The sequence below is a fragment of the Apium graveolens genome, chromosome 5 (assembly GCF_009905375.1).
Source record: "Apium graveolens cultivar Ventura chromosome 5, ASM990537v1, whole genome shotgun sequence".
Taxonomy (NCBI): Eukaryota; Viridiplantae; Streptophyta; class Magnoliopsida; order Apiales; family Apiaceae; genus Apium; species Apium graveolens.
The window spans coordinates 315,435,798-315,457,689 of NC_133651.1; the positions used below are offsets into that span (position 1 = coordinate 315,435,798).

At 33.0% G+C, this 21,892-nt stretch overlaps 1 protein-coding gene across 2 annotated transcripts in view; it reads left to right on the top strand.

Moving 5' to 3' along the window:
* The first annotated feature begins 1,895 nt into the window (after window positions 1-1,895).
* The window catches only part of LOC141659500 (uncharacterized), a 33,017-nt gene continuing 13,020 nt past the window's right edge, over window positions 1,896-21,892 (top strand). Inside the window, exons 1-25 of one of the 2 annotated variants that reach the window (XM_074466396.1) lie at window positions 1,896-2,173; window positions 2,812-2,979; window positions 3,097-3,186; window positions 5,760-5,896; window positions 5,993-6,083; window positions 6,206-6,288; window positions 6,384-6,490; window positions 7,536-7,688; window positions 8,765-8,829; window positions 10,224-10,311; window positions 10,422-10,500; window positions 10,874-10,982; window positions 11,064-11,123; window positions 11,254-11,372; window positions 12,624-13,005; window positions 13,086-13,267; window positions 13,382-13,454; window positions 15,451-15,601; window positions 15,674-15,843; window positions 15,959-16,306; window positions 18,041-18,208; window positions 18,301-18,594; window positions 19,313-19,489; window positions 20,517-20,780; window positions 21,712-21,810. In XM_074466396.1, coding sequence (XP_074322497.1) covers window positions 1,985-2,173; window positions 2,812-2,979; window positions 3,097-3,186; window positions 5,760-5,896; window positions 5,993-6,083; window positions 6,206-6,288; window positions 6,384-6,490; window positions 7,536-7,688; window positions 8,765-8,829; window positions 10,224-10,311; window positions 10,422-10,500; window positions 10,874-10,982; window positions 11,064-11,123; window positions 11,254-11,372; window positions 12,624-13,005; window positions 13,086-13,267; window positions 13,382-13,454; window positions 15,451-15,601; window positions 15,674-15,843; window positions 15,959-16,306; window positions 18,041-18,208; window positions 18,301-18,594; window positions 19,313-19,489; window positions 20,517-20,780; window positions 21,712-21,810 — 3,846 coding nt within the window. In that variant the 5' untranslated portion in view covers window positions 1,896-1,984. The remainder of the gene's footprint in view (window positions 2,174-2,811; window positions 2,980-3,096; window positions 3,187-5,759; window positions 5,897-5,992; window positions 6,084-6,205; window positions 6,289-6,383; window positions 6,491-7,535; window positions 7,689-8,764; window positions 8,830-10,223; window positions 10,312-10,421; window positions 10,501-10,873; window positions 10,983-11,063; window positions 11,124-11,253; window positions 11,373-12,623; window positions 13,006-13,085; window positions 13,268-13,381; window positions 13,455-15,450; window positions 15,602-15,673; window positions 15,844-15,958; window positions 16,307-18,040; window positions 18,209-18,300; window positions 18,595-19,312; window positions 19,490-20,516; window positions 20,781-21,711; window positions 21,811-21,892) is intronic. The other variant, XM_074466394.1, reaches the window with a different exon arrangement.

Sequence of the window (21,892 nt, forward strand, 5' to 3'; positions counted from 1 at the left end):
AATTATATGTAGTTTTGTTTTTTAGCCCGGGTTAATAATATAATTTATTTTCGTCGAGATGAATAGTGCATATTAAATAGTTTTATCCCGATATCATTATCCTTGCTTTTTAAATTTTTTCCTTTTTATTTTATATTCATGTATCAAAATTATTAATTCAAAATTTGTAATTTACATTTTAATTTTGTTTACCAAACACATTATCAACTTATAAGTTATTTATACGTAAAATTATCCAAACACGTAAATAACTTATAAGTTATGATATTCATATCACTTATACGGTAATTTTCAACTTTAAGTCATAAGTTACATTTTTAGAAAAATTCCAAACGGGGCCATAATATGGCCTTAAATGGGACTATGTGATATAATGACTTCAAATGACACTTAAAAATGCAACTTGGAATTGGGATAAATATTTCAAAAAATGGACATATTTTGCTAAAATAGCTTGCATTGATTAATTAAAATTATAACAAGAATATTACCGATAGGTTGAACGATAATTGAATTTATTACACCTCGAGCGTATATTGAGTTACAAGAAAATATGAAGGCCTGTATTCATCATCATGATATTAAATAAGATCTTAAATTATCAATTTTTTGATGATGATAGGAACTTATTTATTTTTTATATTTCAGGAATTCAAATCAAATTCGAAACCGACGAAATCGTGAAAAACTCGAAGTTGTCAATAAAATAAATGAACTCGAAACGAAACAAACTAAAACATAATATGAAGATGATTGAATTTCATTTTTAAGTATATCAACCTGAACCATGGTTGTCACACCGGTAAGTCGAGGCGAGTCGATGGATCTCAAACTAGTTGACTAGTTGAAAAATTAATAATATATTACTAAAATTATATATAATAAATATATTATGTTATTGAAGTTTCTAACAGCTGTTTAGCAAAATAAAAAAGTTTCTAACAACTAACTTAATGTTGTATTTCAGAATCTTAGGATCCAAATACTTAAAGAGAATGCATGGATAAGTGTAATGAGATAACAACAAAGCAAAATACTTATGATTTTGTAATATACAAGTGACTATTAACACGAAATGACTTATGATAGACTCATAGTGCCGCAAATAAACTTATAGAATTTAAAACATCAACCGAGAACAATAATAAGTTTATTACTTCAAGAATTAACTGAAAATAGAGCCCATAAATCGAAATATTGCAAATATAGATAAAAATTCGTATATATATACATACATAATATGTATATATATTTATAAAAATCAACTGAAAATTCGTATGTATATACATACATAATGTGTATGCATAATAAGTCCCTCGTGCTGAGAGCGTTGTTTTTTTATTATATTAGAAATTAGGCTTCAAAAATTGGGCTAAAAAGAATTTGGGTCTTAGTCATTAAAATAAACCAGTTGGAGGTCCAAAATGACCAGTCGACCTGATTTCTCGGCCAGTCGACACGACTAGTTGCCTAGTCAACGAGTCAGCCCACCGATCACCCGAAATATGCATTTTTCTCAAGTTGACATATTAAATCGATTCTCAGATCTTGATTACTCGACTAGTCATCAACTAATTGCGACTAGTTGAGGGCCGTGACCAAGTGCTTTCTTTATCTTTGTCAATCTATAAGTTTACAATATTCGATGAGGGCCGTGACAATCATGACCAGAACTGAACCGACCTAAAAGGGTCTAACAAATTGCTAGCGTTTTTATGAAATCTGACCGGTTGCCCCCGGGGATTGCTTGCATTTTTATGAAATCCGACCGGTTGCCCCCGGGGATTCATGTTGATCTTTTTGGCGTGCGCTATGCTATATATTTTATTAATAAAAATACAAATTAGTTAATCATTAATGACGTCATCGACATGTATATAAACAATCCTATGAACTGTCTCTTCTCTGAATTACAATAACAAGTAGTCTAGTCTAGTATTTGTCTTGGAAAGAAAGAAATCGAAAAAGCAAAGTAGTAAAAGAAATGGCGGGATCATCGTCGGCGTCGGCGGCGTTGCCGGAGAAATCTGAATTGGAGAAGGAAGAGATGTTAGATCGAATGCTTACTCGTTTAGCTCTCTGCGAAGACTCTAATCTTCAGAACTTACTATCCAAGCTTCTCCCCCTTTCTATCTCTTTTCTCTCCTCTAATTCTACTCTTGTCAGAAACAAGGTCTCTCTCTCTCTCACTCCCTCTCTCTCTCTCTCAGCTTTGCAATCCTCCTCCCCCCTCCCTTCTCTCTCTCTCTCTCTCTCCCTCTCTCCCCCCCCAGCTTTGCAATTCTCCCTCCCCTCCCTCTTTCTCTCTCCAACTCTCTCTCTCTCTCTCTCTCCCCCTCCCTCTCTCTCAGCTTTGCAATTCTCTCTCCCCCTCCTTCCTTCTCTCTCTCCATCTCTCTCTCTCTCTCTCTCTCATTTTGCAATTAGACATCTGTTTAGTTTTATGTTTGAGATATAAGTAACTTTATAGTTCACTTCTATTTGTTAAATAATTTGTGCTTTTTAGTCAATTCTGATTTAGTTTTAATAATTACAGTAGTGTTTAATTTGTGTTTATATATATCCGTTTCCGTATTTGGCAACAGTTAACTAACTAGCATATGTTGCCACATAGTCTGATTGAAAAGCAAATTACAAATGGAGTTCATAGTGATTTATAGATATAGGTTTATAACTTATATTTCCACTTGCAGTTGTAAAATGTTATAGTCTATTCTCTTTTAAGCTTCTACGGTTTGGAGATATTGATTAATGTATGGATAGTTCGTTGCTTCGATGAACATACTAACCTACGTCTGTTTGTGGTTTTAGGTTATTGAGATTCTGAGTCATGTCAACAAGAGAGTGAAACACCAGCTAGATATTGGTTTGCCCTTGTCAGAGTTATGGAATCTGTACATAGAACCAAATGCTGCCCCTATGGTTAGAAATTTTTGCATTGTGTACATTGAGATGGCATTTGAGCGTGTACAAATAGAGGTTAGTTTCATTGTATTTGAACTCCTCTTTGATAGCTTGTATTTTTACGTGCTTATGGATGGCTGCATTTTAGAACGTTATGAGAGTTGATACCGAATCTGTATACTGCTGATTTAGGTAAAGGAAGATATGGTACCTCTTATTGTTGCTAACATCTCAAAGCTCCCTACTCAGCACCAAGAGATAATTTTGAGAATATCTGCAAAGGTATGTTTTGGATGTTTCAGTTTCAAGCAAACATTAATCTTCCTTTACTGTTTGTTTGTACTTCTTGAATATATTCGAGAATTTGCAGATAGCAATTACTAGTTTTTTTGTTGGACATGGTTGACTCATGCTGTTTACTTCTTTAAAGTGGCAGCACCATTGTGCAGATTATGCCTTATGAGTGTTGAACCATTCACACATATACGTTATTGTTGCTAATGTTCATATTTAACATCTAATATAAACTTTAACGCACAAATACATACATGTATGTTTAAATCAATTCATAAAGTCGTTATTTTATTTATCACAAGTTTCCAAGTGTCGGTCCATACATAAAGTGTATTAATGGCCGTTTGGGGTATCTTAAAAAATGTAACTTATAACTTAAAGTTGAAAAGTGTCATATAAGTGATATGAATATCGTAACTTATAAGTTATTTAGGTGTTTGGATAATTTCACGTATAAGTTAAAAATATGTTTGTTAAATCAAAACTTATAAGTTATATTTTTTTTGAAATAACATTAAAATATAATTAATTACAAATTACATATTTAATAGTTTTAATACATGGCTATAAAATATAAATAAGAAAAATTTAAAATTAAAGATATTGATCTCGAGATAAAACTATGTAATATACACTATTTATCTCGGCGAAAATAAAATTACAGTTTTGAATCAGGATAAAAAACAAAACTAAATATAACTAGAATATATAGAACTGTATTCTAAGTTAAAATATTTTGTGAATAACATAACCACATGAATTGATTTATAATAACAGATTTTGCTAAAAAAATCATATTTAAAAAAAACTCTTTTAATTAATGTTGCACGTTATTCAAATTTTATTTCCTAATAATTAATGAAATTAAATATTTTTAAAATAAATATAGTTAAATTATTAATCAAACAATAAAAATTAATCTATTAAAGTACTCCATCCGTCACATCCAATATTTTACATTGGAGAATGGGGTTCGACACGCATATTAAGATTTTTATAATACCTAAATATTTTTTAATTTTTTTTTAAATAAAAATATAATGTTCAAAATATTTTAATAATAAAATATGTAACTATAATTTATAGTGCATGAGACAAAACCGTAAAAAAATGAGCCCGGAATTTTTTTTATTAGAAGTACATAATCAGAAGTACATAATACCAAAATTTTAAAATTTTTAAAGAAAAACCTTGGACCCCACAGCCCAGGGGGTTAAAGTTTAAATTTAAAATTTGTAGTGAAATATGTTATTTTATTTAGGGTGAAAAACCAAAATAACCATTTTTAAATAATAATCGCCCAAAATACCCACCAGAATTTTAAGCTGTCCAAAATACCCACCATATACTCCATTTTCAGTGGAGTATCCGGTGGATACTCCAGTGACATGGGAGTATCAGGATGATACTCCTTTGTCAGTGGAGTATCCACCCATATACTCCTTTGTCAATGGAGTATCCACCCATATACTCCTTTGTCAGTGGAGTATCATCTAAAATTTTAAAATTTTAATTTTATTTTTTAAAAATATTTTATTAAAAAAATTAAAAGTGATACTCCACTGGGAAAGGAGTATCAAGACTGATACTCCACTGGTAAAGGAGTATCCGGACTGATACTCCACTGACAGAGGAGTATCTGCCATGATACTCTACTGATAAAGGAGTATCATCATGATACTCCATTGAAATTGGCGTATTATCCTGATACTCCAGTATCGGTGGAGTATCTAGTGGGTATTTTGGGCACCTTTTTCCAGAATGGGTATTTTGGGCAAAAGGACATCTAAAAAGAGGTATTTTGGTCATTTTTTCTTTTATTTACTTAATTTTGTTAAAATTATAAGCAGGCCACTCGACTAACTTTTTCTAAGAAACCATAGAGTAATTCTGTTACAAATTATTTCGTTTGTTTATTTATTTAAATCTTAAAGTTCATTGTTTTTAATTAATCAATTATTGAATGTTCTTTTTATTTTTATCAATTTTTATCAATTTGTTCATTAGAGTACTATAGAATATAATGTTCTAATACATGAAAGTAAATAACATACAAATATATAAAGAGGTAATTGATATTTGTAGTTATTTAATTATTCTTTAAAAAAATTCATAATCGGTTTGAATTAAAATTTAATTTTGTGTTGATATAAAATAATAAATCAAATAAAATCCCAAAAACATATTCTAATAAACATAAATATATTAATGTTGTATTTTATTATATAATTTAATAACTGTTAAATTATTTGTATCCTTAGATCTTTGAATTTTTTTAGCAACTTACTAAATTAAAATTATTTTACAATTTATCATCATTTTTTAAAATCAGCGCTACCATTATTAAGTACTAAGTATTTTAAGTTGAGATTGTTTTTATAGAGATTGTATATATTAATCTAATGCTCTTTATTTTTTTGCGTAGAAAAATCTTAACCCACAATATACAAATTTCTACCCGTGCTTCGCACATATAAGTGAAAGTGGTAAATTAAGGACTTCATGAAACCAATTTGGTCTTCTTACACACTCCTCACCTAATAATTATGTATTTTCTACAGGTTATTGGTGAATGTCATTGCACTCATCTTAGGGATGAAATTGCTGGAAAGTACAGATTGATGAAGGGTTCTCAAGATAGTGAGATATTTCTTGAGTTTTGCCTTCATACAATGTTATATCAGTCACCATCTCAAGGGTCAGAAACTCAAAATTCAGCTAGACCGTTATTTCTATTTGATTTATCTTTAAACCATTTGTAATATTAAGGCAAAAGCTGTATCCATCTTTGTAGAGGAGGTTCCCCTGCCGGGCTTTCCATTTCCCAAAGCAACCGTATTTCTGGAAAACAGTTGTTGACGAGTGATATACTTTCAAAAAGAAAGGTGAATAATGTGTGAGATTTGTTATGTAAATCAATCTTTTAACTAATGTTAGAGCCTTTTTTGTCAAAATGTGCCTGTGAATACTAGACTTATTTTAAATATGTTGGTTTCTAAAATTGCAGTTAGGGATCTTGAATGTTGTTGAGGCTATGGAATTGGTGCCTGAGATTGTTTATCCTCTTTTTCTTGTTGCATGTGTTGACCGGTATCCTCGAAAACAGAGTCTCTTGCTTGTTTCTTATATTTTCCTATGCTTATCAGCTATAGCATGATGACATGTTTATTGTTTTCGCCCTCAAGGCATGAACCTGTTATTAAGAGAGGAGAAGAGCTTCTGAAGAAGAAGGCTTCTGGTGTTAATTTAGAGGATCAAAGTCTGATTAACAGGCTATATTTATTATTTAATGGTATGCAAATTTGGAACTTTATGTTATTTACTGTACCATCTTTATACATGTTATTAGGACTCTTATATTCTGTTTAATGGATATTACTGCATTATGCCAAGGTAATAAAGTTAATGTCTTAAATTTGGGAGTTATGGAAATGGTTGTTTTTGTTTATTACTAAATTAGGTTGCAGGATTTACATTTTTCAGCTCCTAATTCTTGTGAATTAAGACAAATAATTGCAGTTGTGAGATCTTGTGGCTAGACGTTAGGCTATCTGCATATATGTCCGACTATTGTTTTTATGCATGGATCACATTGTTGAAATTACAGTGATAGTGTATGTGGTCCACTATCGTTAAGAAGCGAAGTGCTAAAAGATTATCCAAATGGTTAATGTGCTCAAATTTTAGGCTCCGAAATCTAAACTTTGAAATTTAATCTCACTGTTAGTGTGCACATAGATACTGACATGAATGATTCACATTATTTTTTATATATGTTCTTTCTGGAGAACAATATTTGTTTACTTTCTTATGCAGTTACTTGCACTAAATAAGTCTTTTTTATTTAGATATATGTGAACAAATCCTCTTACAACCAGTTTGTGGTATCGGTAAATTTTAGCATTTTTTCTATGTTGCCGCGAACACATACATGTGTGTGTATTGGTCTGTTGTGCATACAGTCATGCATAAAAAAAATTATATTATGTCTCATCCTTTTCAATATGAAGTTCTTTGCTGTCTTCAGCTTATGTTGATAAAACGGTTCTATTGAGTTGGGTGTATTTGTAAAGAAAGTAAAATGAGAAAATGGACAGAAAAATTCTGTACTTCCCTTACTACGGTAACAACATATGGCAGCACATTGACTTCCTACTTCTTTCACATACCTTTCACATTAGTGACCACTTGCTATTGTTGAGACTATATAGTGTTGTTCTTAGAACCTTATGCTGTTGTCAATCTGGTTACCATGATCTTACGTGGCTACATTCAGTAGATTATTATGTTTCCATCTTTTTTTTCTGAGATCCCTAAATGGACTCGTCTTTTGGCAGGGACTGCTGGGGCTCAACATATTTCTCCGGATAACAAGGTCACTCCTGGTAGTCTTGCTTTGAGAGCAAGGTTGATGTCTGTCTTTTGCCGATCAATCACTGCTGCAAATAGTTTCCCAGCAACTCTACAATGCATTTTTAGCTGTGTATATGGTAGATAATATTTTTCTTTTAATCTTTTAATTATTTGTTTAGTGATCTAAATTAATGTGCTTCATTGGTAGATATTTTACAAGATAAGTTTTAGGACATCTAGATGATGAGAGACAATTTCTTGCAGGCATTAACATATGCATGTACATACAGAGGATGGACCTCGGTAGGGGTCCTCGGGGACTCTGGACCCCATGAGAATATAGTTTTTCTGCATTATATTGAATATATCAACTAACAGGAGATGCATTTAGTTTGTATGAGTTACTAACATCTCCAAAGAAGCATTCACTTTGGGTGTCAAACTTTGCCATAACATTATAAATATTATTATTTATCTGCTCTCTCATCCAATATCACTTTTGGCAAAGTTAAGAAAAAATTGCTCCAGAAGAGTCGTGAGCATGAAAAGTTGCCTATATGGCCTCACATACTACTTCCATATAACTCTTGAATTACAATAGGTATGGTGTTATATGCTTTCTGGACAAATGTTTACGGATGGCTTCGGGTCAGGCAGGATCGGGTATCTTGAAATCTAAATACTTTAGGATTTAAAAATAGATATCATACCCAATCCAAATCAAAATCCCTTGGGTTTCAGATCAGATAGGTTTAGTTCTAGTATCCAAAGATCAAAAAGTAAATGTTATTAACTTCATTTTCACAACACACACAAAGTTAATTACAAAGTTATGTAATCAAATTCAATTAGTATATATGGATGTGACAGATTTCGGAAGTTCACTTGTAAATTTAAAATAATACTGGAAGATATAGACGTATTCTAAGTTATGTGGAAAATCACAATTTCACTTTGTCAAGGCTCATCACTATTGTTGCAATTATATCTTTTATGTTTTATTTAAGGAACTATGCATGCCATAAGCTACTTTTTTGGCGACTTTTAAAGGGAAACAGTTGCATTCATAACATTTCTAAAAAGCATATAGTACATCTCCTTATAAGCCACAACCATCCTTCTCAATATTGTGTTCTTGATAGACTTGAATCAACCTTATATTTTGTGTGCCCTCAGCAACTGAGTTTGCTTACTTTATGATCCTACGTGACAGGAAATGATACATCCTCAAGGTTGAAGCAATTAGGGATGGAATTCACTGTGTGGGTTTTTAAACATGTAAGCAGTACACACTACACACATTATCGTATACTTATTATTGGAAATTCCAAGAGCAAGAGTAAAAAATCAGTTTAATTATTTTACATATCCATGTCGTGCACAAGGGTAGTATGTAAAATTATATTACCTAGCTTGTCAAGCAAAGTTTTATCATGAGAAGAAACTATGATATGACATATTTCCATGCACGTTTAGTTCTAGATAACATGTTTATTGTAATTTGACTTGCTTTAATCCTTCACCTTAACAATTGGCACATGCCGCTGAAAAGTTGATATTAAGCTAGTTTTACCTTGAAGATTGAATCGAACATATATCGTTAAAATCTCCCTAGTATTTACGTTTCACCTATCACGCTGCTGATTGAGTGGTTTTACGCCCCTTTTTTTTATTCTTCTCGTTTATTCATGATGCAATTAAGTATGAACCTTAATGTATTGCACACGTTTCTTTAATAGCAAAATATTAAAAGTAGGATTGATTCCGGGCAGTTTTGCTTTTTAGGAAAATTCTCAATCCATTTTTAAGTTATTGTAAGGCAACAATGTAATGCAACTATCATTCTTTTTTGATTGTAGCTTTGAGTAGACCGGCCTCTATGTGAATTTCCTTATGTTTTTCTTCTCAGAATCTACACTAAACTATAATAAGCAAAAATGGGCTAAATTTGTAGTTTAGTTCACACCACATTTTTGGTTATCCCTTTCAATTACAACTGTTAGATCTTTCAAGTCAGATTTATAAGAATCGTGAGATTCAATAGTAAAGTTATTCTAAACAATGCCTTAAGGTTCGAATCTCTCCAGCAACATGTATTAATATCTACTAGTGAAAACGAAAAAATGTACTACCAAAGATCTCAGATTTGAATCTTGCCAGCAAAATATTAAACACATATTATTCTATTTATTTGATGTTGAACAGATATTAATATGCTCAAAATCAGATCATAAGTATATCATAATTAGAATTTAAATATATATATTGAAAATGAACTATAATTATAATTTATTATATACATTCGATTTTTTTTAAATTTATATTTGTTTGAATATAAATTATAAAAAACTAAATATTAATAAAGACCCGTGCGATGGACGGGTTGTAAGCTAGTATTCATAATTACTAATTATTCATTTTGCTTCTTGTAAAATAGGGTTTTAATATATCCGCTCACAGAGTCTCCCCTTAATCTCTTGGCTGTAGTATCTACACGAATATAAGTTCTCAGTTGTTACCATTTACCAACACTTTTTTCTTCTTGCAACTCATATTAGAGTTCCTTGTGACCATTTTCTTTTGTCTTTTTGGCTGTGTAAAGTTATTTAGCATCATTAACTTTATACCTTCTTAATTTCTCATGTGATAACTTGTGATATATTGATACGTAGGCAAAAGAAGCTCAGCTGAAGCTTATGGGTCCTGTTATTTTGAACGGAATTATGAAATCCCTTGATGGCTATTCGACATCAGAATCAGGTTTCAGTATTACATTTACTCTTTACGAAGTTGGTTATAGTTTTATATCTACATATTTAATGTTAAATTTTAAAAATCGATTCAATGAATTGTGTAACCTCTCTTTCCAGATACTATTGCTAGGGAGACCAAGACCTTTGCGTTTCAAGCAATTGGATTACTTGCCCAGCGCATGCCTAATCTTTTCAGGTATTATTCTGCATCATTCTTGTAGAAGGATTATTGGTATTTTACCCGTAAATATATCCATTTTGTAAACATAAACCGGAAAACTAATATAGTATCTGCACCCTCAATGTTTTTCTAATATACTTATCAGCCCCTTTTTCTATATTTTTTTTCCGAATCACTAATTATTTGAGAGAACGGTACATATTATATACAGTTATAAGGTAATATCTGGAACAAAAATAGAGAAGGGTACAATATGTTCATTTGAAAAGCATGAAGGGGCACGAATGTTATTAAACATTGAGGGTTTATTTACTGACGCGGATAATTTATTGCTAAAATGTAAATAACCCTTTTTAGATTATTAACTAGCGACTGCCTACTTGATCAGAGATAAAATTGATATGGCCGTACGTCTTTTTGACGCTCTGAAATCTGAGACCCAATTTCTCCGCCTAACCATCCAAGAAGCTACCAATTCTCTCGCTGTTGCATATAAGGTGAAAATATATTCGGGTCCCTCCATATTTGTTCTATACTTTCTTGCTTGTTGCTCATTTAGTATTAATTCCAAATATCAGGGTGCAGACAAAAAAGTGCTGGAGAACTTGGAGTTGCTTCTGCTAAAAAGTTCTCAAGTGGTAGAGTACCCTTAGGCTTCTCAATTATGCTGTTCAGCCATAATGTTTATTAAACTTTCTCTGTGCTAAATTAAGTTCCTATAGACATTTGCGTTTATGTTGTAACGATCATGATTATTGTGGTTTCCAGGAACAAAGTGAGGTACGTTTTTGTGCCGTGAGATGGGCGACCTCTTTGTTTGATTTGGATCACTGCCCCAGCCGATATATATGTATGCTTGGAGCAGCCGACATAAAAATGGATATCAGGTAGCCAAATGCCTACCCATTAGTTACATAATGTGTTCTAATAATGCTATTTTCCTGAAATAGTGTGCATATTGTAATTTACCAGTAGGTACTTGGTGTATTATTTTTAGTCCCATGTTGTTTCTTGTTTAGTTATAGTCTTATAGACATATATTAGGGCCATAGCATCACTTATATGACTAAAGTGCAGAAGGCTGTATATTTATTAATTATTGATTTTAGGGAGAGAGCCAAGATAAGTTATCATCTTGACTGGTGCCTTAGCATTTCAAAAGTAAAATTTAAAGGAATCAATAATTAGAATATTATAAAAGAAGATATAAAGGAATCAAGGATTTGGTTAATAACTGAAAAGACTAGCTATAATTTTTTGGTGCAAACGGAACTTGTGAACTACAAACCTCTTTATTGTCTATTATGGTAGAGTAGAGGGAACTAGAATTGAGTAAGAAGATTGGAAAATGAGTATATCCCTGATTTTTTATCATTTAGAATTCAAGAGAATTTAAAGCTTTAATTTATGAATTTAGTATCTAGATCTAGATTATCGAGCAAGGGAATTACTTATACTGAGAATGGACTTGATGGAGTGCAATACTTGCATAAAATTATTTCCCAAAATTGTTTGCCTATGCTGCCTGTGTTTTAGTATCAATTGTAAACCGGGATTGTGGTTGAATGTATAGTGTTATCAACATCTTTACATCAAGATGATTTATAATTAGTATAGTAAATGTACAATATCTATTTGACTGAAGGATTGCATTAATAAACTTATTTGTATTCTGTGCCTCGGTAGATTTTTATACACAGGACATCACTAATATTTGTACGTACAAATATGTTATTTGAGGCCTTAATTTAAGTATACATGAAACGTGAACCTGAAGTAACTCGATGGGCACTCGAGAATGTTCTCAATATCAACCTATGTTATAATTATAGTACTGGGCTTAGGCATGTTACATAGTCACTATTCAACTCGACGCGGCTTTCGAAATTTGGGCCATTACATTGTAAGCTCAGACGCGCGTCCACAACTAATCGTTACTTTATTAATTGTTATGCCTCAACTTATATTAGTGTTTCTAATATCCGGGTGATGAATTGTTTGCTTACGTTACACCTAATATTAGGATCCTTAGATTTGTTTGAACTTGACTTGGAATTGATGGGGCATATGGATGGAAGTAGTTTAAACACCCATGACTTGTGTACTTTATACCTTTTTATTGAATTTTTTTTTCACAGGGAAATGGCACTCGAGGGTTTAATTCTTGGTAAAGATCAGAGGAAAACTATTAGTGAGAATCCAAGTCTAAAGTACCCAAACGTGGGTCATATGCTAGATTATATAGTTAAACAGCAGCCAGCTTTGTTAGAATCCACTGAAATGAGAGGCTCGGCACTTCTTTTCCCGTCTAAAACATATGTAGTCATGATCCAGTTCTTGCTAAAGTGTTTCAACGCTGGGTTAAATGAGAGCAATGCATTAGATAAAATGTCTGATGATAGGATTCAACTGGAGAATATGTTTTTGCTGTTAGAACATGCTATGGCTTATGAAGGTTCCGCTGAGTTGCATGCTAGTGCATCTAAAGCAATGATTGATGTTGGAGCTCATTTTCCAGAGGTTGCTTACAGTTATATCTCTATTTTTATCCATTAGCGTGCTCTTGTTTTAGCTTTACAATGTGTTATTTCCAATTACAGATGGTGGCGTCTCGCTATGCTCTAAGAATAGTTTGGCTAAAGCAATTGCTGGGACATGTGGACTTTGACACTCGTGAATCTATAGCACGCTTGCTTGGAATGAGTTCATGTGCTCTTCCTTTATCCGCCTTATCTGATCTTATTGCCGAATTTATTTCGTCCCTTTCTGGATCTAAGTTGAGGTCTGTGTTTCAGATCTCCCTTAAATTTATTGCACTAGATTTACTAGCTCTGTGTTTCTGTGTCGGATAGTTGATGTATCACTTATCTAAGAGTTATTTGTTCATACCTGTTAGGTTCGAAATCCAGCATGGAATGTTATGTGCCTTGGGATATGTTACTGCAAACTGTGTGTCAAGGTCACCTACTGTAAGTCTTTTTATTCACATCTCTGTCAAGTCTTAATGTTTTTTTTACACTTGTCTGAAGTGGAATCAAATTTCAAATTTAGTATATTTATAACATAGCTAGTAGACCTTCAATATTTATTCTTAAAGAGCTTGTTTTCTTTTTGTTTCCTATCGTGTCTTTTGTCATTGCTGTGATGCTTTTGTTACTGTATGATGCTCTAATTACAATGTTGGTGCTGCACTAGTTTTACTTAATGGAGGTCCTGTTCCTTTAAATGATCGAGTAATATGAATTTCTGTCATGTATTTTGGCAGACATCCAACTCGGCTGAGAGTACCTTACGTGTTAGGTGATGTGGATGAACTATATTTATATAAAGGAGGATCACGCGTGTCTGACGTGGCTCCTCCAGCATCTCCTATTTTGTGTTTCTATTTGCTATGATTTTCTGATAATCCTGTATTTTTACCGCTTGGAAAAACAAATTCCACCCGCAGAAATTTGAAAGGTCTCGGGAAATTTGAAAAGTTTAGGTCTTAATTGTTTCATTTCAGTTAGGGATAACTGAAGGCCCCTTGGATGTGTCACGTATGCAACGCATGTATAATCCATATCAGCACTCCAGGGCTCTTGGATTAAGTTTTGCCGTTAGCATTATGTTTCTAAAAGATATAATAAACAACATTTCTATAAGTGACGTAATAAAGCATTGAACCTTGTTATAGGATGTGAAATCTTGTTGTATTCGATTTAATTCTTTACTTCTTTTTAAAATCGTACTGTTTTTTAATCCTGAACTATTATAATTATATATGTGGATCTTATTATAGATTCTTTTACCTGGATTTCTCTTGGAATATCATAGTTGGCCCTTTTTGATATAATGGTCCCATTCAATTTGCCTATCTGCAAGTCCAATGAATGTTACAGAAGCTGAATTCAATGTTGAAAAGCTGCATATGAATAAGTGTACAAAAGAGAGAAAACACGCATATTTCCACCTTCACTTGAGGAGCCTAAATCAAGGAAATTTTAACCAGAGTTACGTGGCACAATAGAACTGGTCGAGGTCATATTGAAATTGTTTTTGAGTGAGTTAGTTATCTTGGATTCTGTCCATACCTTGGCTGATAAGTTCAAGTTTCAATATAGGATCTGAAAATTGAAACTAGTTTATTTTTAGTGCAATCGGGTGACATTAGTCTATTTTAAGTTCCCTTTTTTACGGTTAGGTCAATTCATGTAAGTTCTCGTGCAATCATTTGTCTCCACTGAGACTCGAATTAGGCTACATGGTTAGGGATAACGTTTTTAATAATTTGGCTTTTAAACTGTAAGTGTTCTTTTCCTTAAGCAGGATCTAAATTCAACAAAATTCGTTTTAGCTAATGTTTCGCTACATTTTGTCTTCAAACACGAGCTTGACTTGAGTGTCCCATACACATAATGTCCAATTATTCAATTTATTTGAGTTTTTTTCCACTTAATTCTTTTGCCATATGTCAGAACATATATTTAGCCCTTTGTTTCTTTTTATGTATAGACGACTTACAAAAAATAGAATAAAAAAGTATGAGACATCTCATCTACATGAAGTTTATATTATTGGTGCTTTGGGCTCTGGGGCTGCAGAAACTATCCTTCAATTTTTCTTTGCTCAAATGTTTTTCTCTAAAGTATCTTCTTCCAGTAGATATCTGTCTAATATCTATATCTGTCTAATATCCCTACTTATCTAATATTACTACTTATAAATCAATATGGTTTCAGCTATGCACTACAATCATTTATTTATCTTTTCGTTGCCAAGAGATTTTTTTCCCTCCTAGATTTTTTGTGCTTTTCTCCACCTGAATCACATTATCAATATGTTAGGGAAATCTGTGGAAGTGTATTGGTTCTTGCGCACGACAATTGTTTTGGTTGCTTAACCTATTTGACCTCAGTTATTCCGTGATTTCAGTTTTGTCATTGAACTTTTGTACTTGTCCTGTCTAATGTCAATTTTCTACAGATCTTGGAGTCCCTGCTTCAAAGTGCACTTACATGTTTAGTTGATATTGTTAATAGTGAGACTTCTACACTGGCTTCAATCGCGATGCAAGCACTAGGTCACATTGGACTTGCAGTGCCATTGCCTCAGTTAAATAGAGACTCAACCTCAGGTAATAACCACCACCTTATTTACATGTATACCCTTTGAAAGAGGTGGGAATAATCCACCGTCTTTTTTGCAGCTCCCATATTGACAATTTTGAAAGAGAAGTTGAGCAAGCTAATTTCCGGTGATGATGCCAAAGCAACTCAAAAAGCTGTTATAGCTTTGGGGCATATGTGCGTTAAGGAACCCTCTTTGCCACATTTAACTGCAGCTCTAGATTTAATTTTCAGCCTTTGCCGCTCAAAGGTATATTTCACAGCATGCTACTTACCATATGAAGGGACTTTATAGTCATTCTCCTGGATTGTTATCAAGTTCTTTATAATATTGATTAATTACTAGCTTTTCTTCTTGTGGGCAGGTTGAGGATATTCTGTTTGCTGCTGGAGAAGCACTATCATTTTTGTGGGGTGGTGTTCCAGTGACCGTTGATATAATTCTTAAAACCAACTATAGTTCACTTTCTATGAGCTCAAACTTTCTTATGGGAGATATGTCATCTACCCTATCTAGATCTAACAACATAGAGTTTGATGCCCATGGAGACTGCGATGTTAGCGTGAGAGACTTGATTACCAGAAAGCTTTTTGATAATTTATTATATAGCAACAAAAAAGAGGAGAGGTGTGCTGGAACTGTTTGGTTACTATCATTGACAATATATTGTGGGCGCCATCCAGCCATTCAGAAATTGCTTCCAGATATCCAGGTTTGTACTCAACATTTCATTATTTATATTTGGCAGATGAGTAATATATGTTGTTTATTAATATATACACCTAATTTAACAATATTACATTATGCGTTTATATCATTCTTTAGTCACTTGTTTTATGAAATTATTATACTAGTAAAGGCCCAGTCTTCATATTTGAATATGGATTATTTACGGCTCAATCTATTTAAAAGTTTGTTGAATCAAGAAACATAGTAAAATTTTAAATAAAATGACTTTTGTGAATTAGTTACTTGTGAAGGCTTTAAGATTTATAGACTTGTCAAAATTAGCAAGGCACATAAAATTGCAGCAGTGCCCTCGGGGGATTTTTTTTTGAAACATTAGATTATTCTAAATTTCTAATTCATTTTGATATTCTAGAAATATATATGTGTTTGTAAGTGATTCTACTTTAATTTTATTGTGCATGCAAGTAACTATTTCTCATTATTTAAACTTAAAATAACTTCAAAGTAAATTGATATTTCTTTTATATTCATTGATTGATATCACTAATTTAATATTTTTTCATTGTTATCGAAATCATTATTGTTATTATCTGTTAGTAGCTGGTGGTATTAGCCATTGATTATCATACATTGTTATCTTACTTTTGGACATTAGGTAAGAATGTATCATTACGGAACTTAGAGCTTGACTTCTTACCATGCCAGATAGATATCTTGTATAAGACATATTTTAACTTGTTTTCCTAGGGACAACAATGAAACCTAATCGATGTTTGTCGAGTCAGTTGGCAGTTTACCAAGTCATCCAACCTTAGGACATGCCTTGTTATGCATTATATATATGTTGACGCTACATATTACTAATTGTGTCGTTTTGGTGACCTAAGATAAGAACTATCATGTCTCTTATATTGAAGTGCATTAGTTTGTATGCACTTGTCAATATGCCAAGTAATTTATGATAAGAACCGGAATTTAGTTATGTAGCGTTTTAGTTGTGGACTTTCTACTTATAATTATTTTATAGTATTATATTATAAACGATTGCTATGGGCTTTAGTCAATTAATTTAGTATTTCCTATTTGTACTCCTGTCCTGTGACATGGATATTGTTTTTGGCACTTGTTTACTTGGCACTCAATTTTTCTCTAAATATGATTGCATATAGTTATTTTTCTACAGTTGGAATACTCTTGGCTAGTGATTGTCACCCAATTAGTAATTTAATCTCTGTTATTGTCCTACATTTTTACATTAGTTTAATTTGCTTGTGCAATTGTTTAAGTTTGTCTTGTATGTATTGTATCATTGTTCAAAACTTTTCTCCCTTTAATTTAGCTAGAAGACTCAATCAATTGGTATGTTATCGGTTAATAATCAAGTCTACTACCTTTTTTGTTAATAATTAAGTCCTTTTTTTGCTATTGGTTGATAATTCAGTCAAACCTTATTTGTTATCGATTGATAGTTTAGTCCAATGTCTTTAAATTAGGGGTTGCCAACAAAGAGTTGGTGCAGTGGTTGAGAGCTCTTGTCCCCCTTGCGGGAGGTCAAGAGTTCGACTCCCGGTGTGTGTGTGTGTGTAGATTAATTAGCAAAAAAAATTAGGGGTTGGTAAGTTTTATATTCATTTACATGACTAATTTGTATTTGTGATGGATTTTGTATGTTGCTCATAAGATATTTGTGTGTTTTTAGACCAATATTTTGATTCGGGTATGTGGACAATTTAACTCATTGTTCATGTAATTGCAGGAAGCTTTCTCACACCTAATAGGAGAACAAAATGAGCTTACACAGGAGCTTGCCTCTCAGGGTCTGAGTATTGTCTATGAACTTGGTGATGCTTCAATGCAAAAGAATTTAGTAAATGCACTTGTTGGTACCTTGACTGGCTCGGGGAAGAGGAAAAGAGCAGTAAAGGTCAGGAAAAATAAATAAATCATTTGTTCCTTTCAGTCAATTATCCATGCCATTTTTTATCAATTAGAAATAATCTTCACTCTTCTATGTAGCTTGTTGAGGACTCAGAAGTATTTCAAGAAGGTGCCATCGGTGGCACTCCTCATGGAGGAAAACTTAGCACTTACAAAGAGCTTTGCAGTCTTGCTAATGAGATGGGGCAGCCGGACTTAATTTATAAGTTCATGGATCTAGCCAACTACCAGGCTTCCTTGAACTCCAAGAGAGGTGCTGCTTTTGGGTTTTCAAAAATAGCGAAACTTGCAGGAGATGCTCTACAACCCCATTTACGTTTATTAATTCCTAGACTTCTGCGATACCAGTACGATCCTGATAAAAACGTGCAGGTGTGTATTATATACTTTAATATTAAGAATTCAAATGTACGTATACCCATATGATTTTTTTGATGTTGTGTATGGCATCCAAGTCGCAGTACTGTCTGCCATTAAGGTGCCTGCCACACAGGTCACAATGGGAGGTCACATTGACCCGATTTAGTATGTTAGGGTCAAACAGTTGAAAACCCTTATTCATGTATAGTTTGCAGACTAACGGATTAAGTATCCATGAGGAAGTTGCAAGTGATATTAGAGATATTTTGATTGTCAATGATTACATTTAGTTGTATTATATTTTAAGACCAGTGGATTGTTTATTATGTGGTAACTTTTGACTCTCCAAGATGACTTTCTTAGATAAAAATGATCATTATATTCCACATTCTTCGCTACCAACTAGTACTTAATTACTATATAAGTATTTAGGACTAACCTGTAAATGTCATGGGGGCTATGCTTACGCCATGATGGATGCTGAATCTACCAATAGTTACTTGGTCCTTTAGTATGGAGGCTCACAGAGGTGTTGTAACATCCTTGGGACTATTGTGTGCAATTTTAATGATCAGATAAGCTCTGCCGTTCCATGCACCTTTATCAAATTATATTTTCTTCTTCGGAATAATTTTGTATTACATCTAGTGAAGTTCTATTTAGTTTGTTTACATATATAACATCCATTAGTATTCTCTTTAAATTATGGTTTGATTGTAAAACATCTTAGGATGCAATGGCACACATCTGGAAATCACTTGTTGCGGACTCTAAGAAAACCATCGACGAACACCTAGACTCTATAATCGAAGATCTCTTGGGTCAGTGTGGTTCCAGGCTTTGGCGGTCACGCGAGGCTTCTTGTCTTGCTCTTTCAGATATAGTTCAAGGGCGTAAATATGATCAGGTAATTTTTTTTTATCCTCGGGTTTTCGTAGAATTGGTGATATAACCAAACCAAATCATCATCTAGAAGATCATTAACCTTTTGAACACCTTGATTTATTTGGGTATTTGAGGACTAATGACTATAAGGTTATGTCTGATGTAACTATTTGTTACATAATTTGATAAACCTTAATAGAAATCTATTCCAAAATATTCAAAATTTAAAACAAAAGGAAATTAAAATGCAAATGTGATACAATCAGACAATATATAAAAAAACTAAGATGCTGCTTCTGTAAATAATATTAACTTTAAATTAACATTAACAACAAAGTAAACAATTGTAAGCAGTAGAACATGCAAGAACACAAAAAAATAGAGAACAAATTCGACGTTATTTTGCTAAATTACGTATTAAAGTATGTTAAATTAGAATAAAGCTAACATGTGTCATGAAAAGTTACTGGTCTTGGACCTACATGCCAGAGCTGACCAGCTTTTGTTAATCTATTTAATGCTTGTTTTTCGGGGACAGCCGTTCCACGTTAGGATGGTCTAAGTGGTCTACTTGACAAGCGTGTGAATGGAACTTTGCTACTCATATAGGCTTATACTCTATTGGTTAACATCTATACATTAACAACAAAGTAAACAATTGTAAGCAGTAGAACATGCAAGAACACAAAAAAATAGAGAACAAATTGGACGTTATTTTGCCAAAATACATATTAAAGTATGTTAAATTAGGGTAAAGCTAACATGTGTCATGAAAAGTTACTGGCTTGGACCTCCATGCCAGAGCTGACCAGCTTTTGTTAATCTATCTAATGCTTGTTTTTGGGGGACAGCCGTTCCACGTTAGGATGGTCTAAGTGAGTAAGTGGTGTACTTGACAAGCGTGTGGATGGAACTTTGCTACTCATATAGGCTTATACTCTATTGGTTTAATATCTATACATTGAAATGGTCAAGTTGCCTGCTCCACTGCCATCAAATTCTCAAATTCTTTTGTTTGAATTTATGAGTTTCATCTGTGTCTCGTATAGGTAGGAAAATATTTGAAGAAAATATGGACTGCTGCTTTCCGTGCCATGGATGACATAAAAGAGACTGTTCGGAATGCTGGTGATAGACTATGTCGTACATTAACTTCATTGACAATCAGACTCTGCGATGTCTCTCTCACTGATGTTTCTGATGCAAGACAAACTATGAATGTTGTTTTGCCTTTGTTGCTAACTGATGGCATAATGAGCAAAGTTGAAAGTATTCGCAAGTCCTCAATTTCAATTGTTACAAAACTTGCCAAGGTACACATGCTCGAAAATCTTACTACCACGAAATACTATATTTGCAACAAAAAATATAGGTGCTATGAAAGCTGCATTCTGAATTGAAAAATCCTACTAAACCTTGTTGATCTTTTTTATTTTACTATGCGTTTCCTATCTGCCTCTTGTATATGTGTTTTATGTTTGCCAACATAGTTCATGTTTAAATTTATTTGCTATTATTGTTCTTTGCCCTTGGATTCTTAAATACACTATGCATATAAAAAAAATCTATGTTTTTCAGTCATTGGCGTAGATTTTCTCATTTCATCTCTGTTGTGTAGTTACGTAATTTTCTATTTTGGGAAGTTTAGTTTTTATAAGTGGATGAAAAATTGGGATTTGAACTTTCTAGCATGTACCGTAGTCCTGTTTTTTTTAATGATTAATACACTCACACACACATCTTGTCTTTGACAAGATTTGAACCCTCGGCGTCCTGTAAGGGGAGCGAGGTGCGAGGGTGTCATAAACTTATCGTCTGTGTTATGCAACTTAAACTATTGTACCTACTGGTCTAACAAGTTTGGCATCAGGTATTTAAAATTAACAGGATTGGCCAACACAAATAATAATAATAAAAAGTCAATAATTAAAGATCTACTGAAATCCAAGTTCAAATTAATACTCTGGCTTGCTTATGTTTTTGTTTTATGAATAGAATTGGTTCATTTTAGCAATTATAAAGGTAAACATCATTCAAGATCTACACTTCACAGACCTAGAAAGACTGCTCATTTTTTCTGTTGCTGTTTCTGTTTTCCGGGATGGGTGATTGGGTATTTATGTACAAATTGCAGATGCCCTGATGCTTCTTCATGTACCTATGATATCAGAACGAATGAGAAATTCGATATGAACATGATTTAATATTTGAGGTTATGTTTAAAACATTAACCCATCCTTGCAGGGCGCAGGTATTGCAATACTTCCACATCTATCAGATCTAGTTTGTTGCATGCTGGAAGGTCTGTCCAGCCTTGAAGACCAAGGGCTTAATTATGTTGAGGTCTCTCCTCCCTCCCAACACACACACACACATGGATTGGCAGAAATACATATTGTCATGTTTGGCGCGGACACTCTCATCA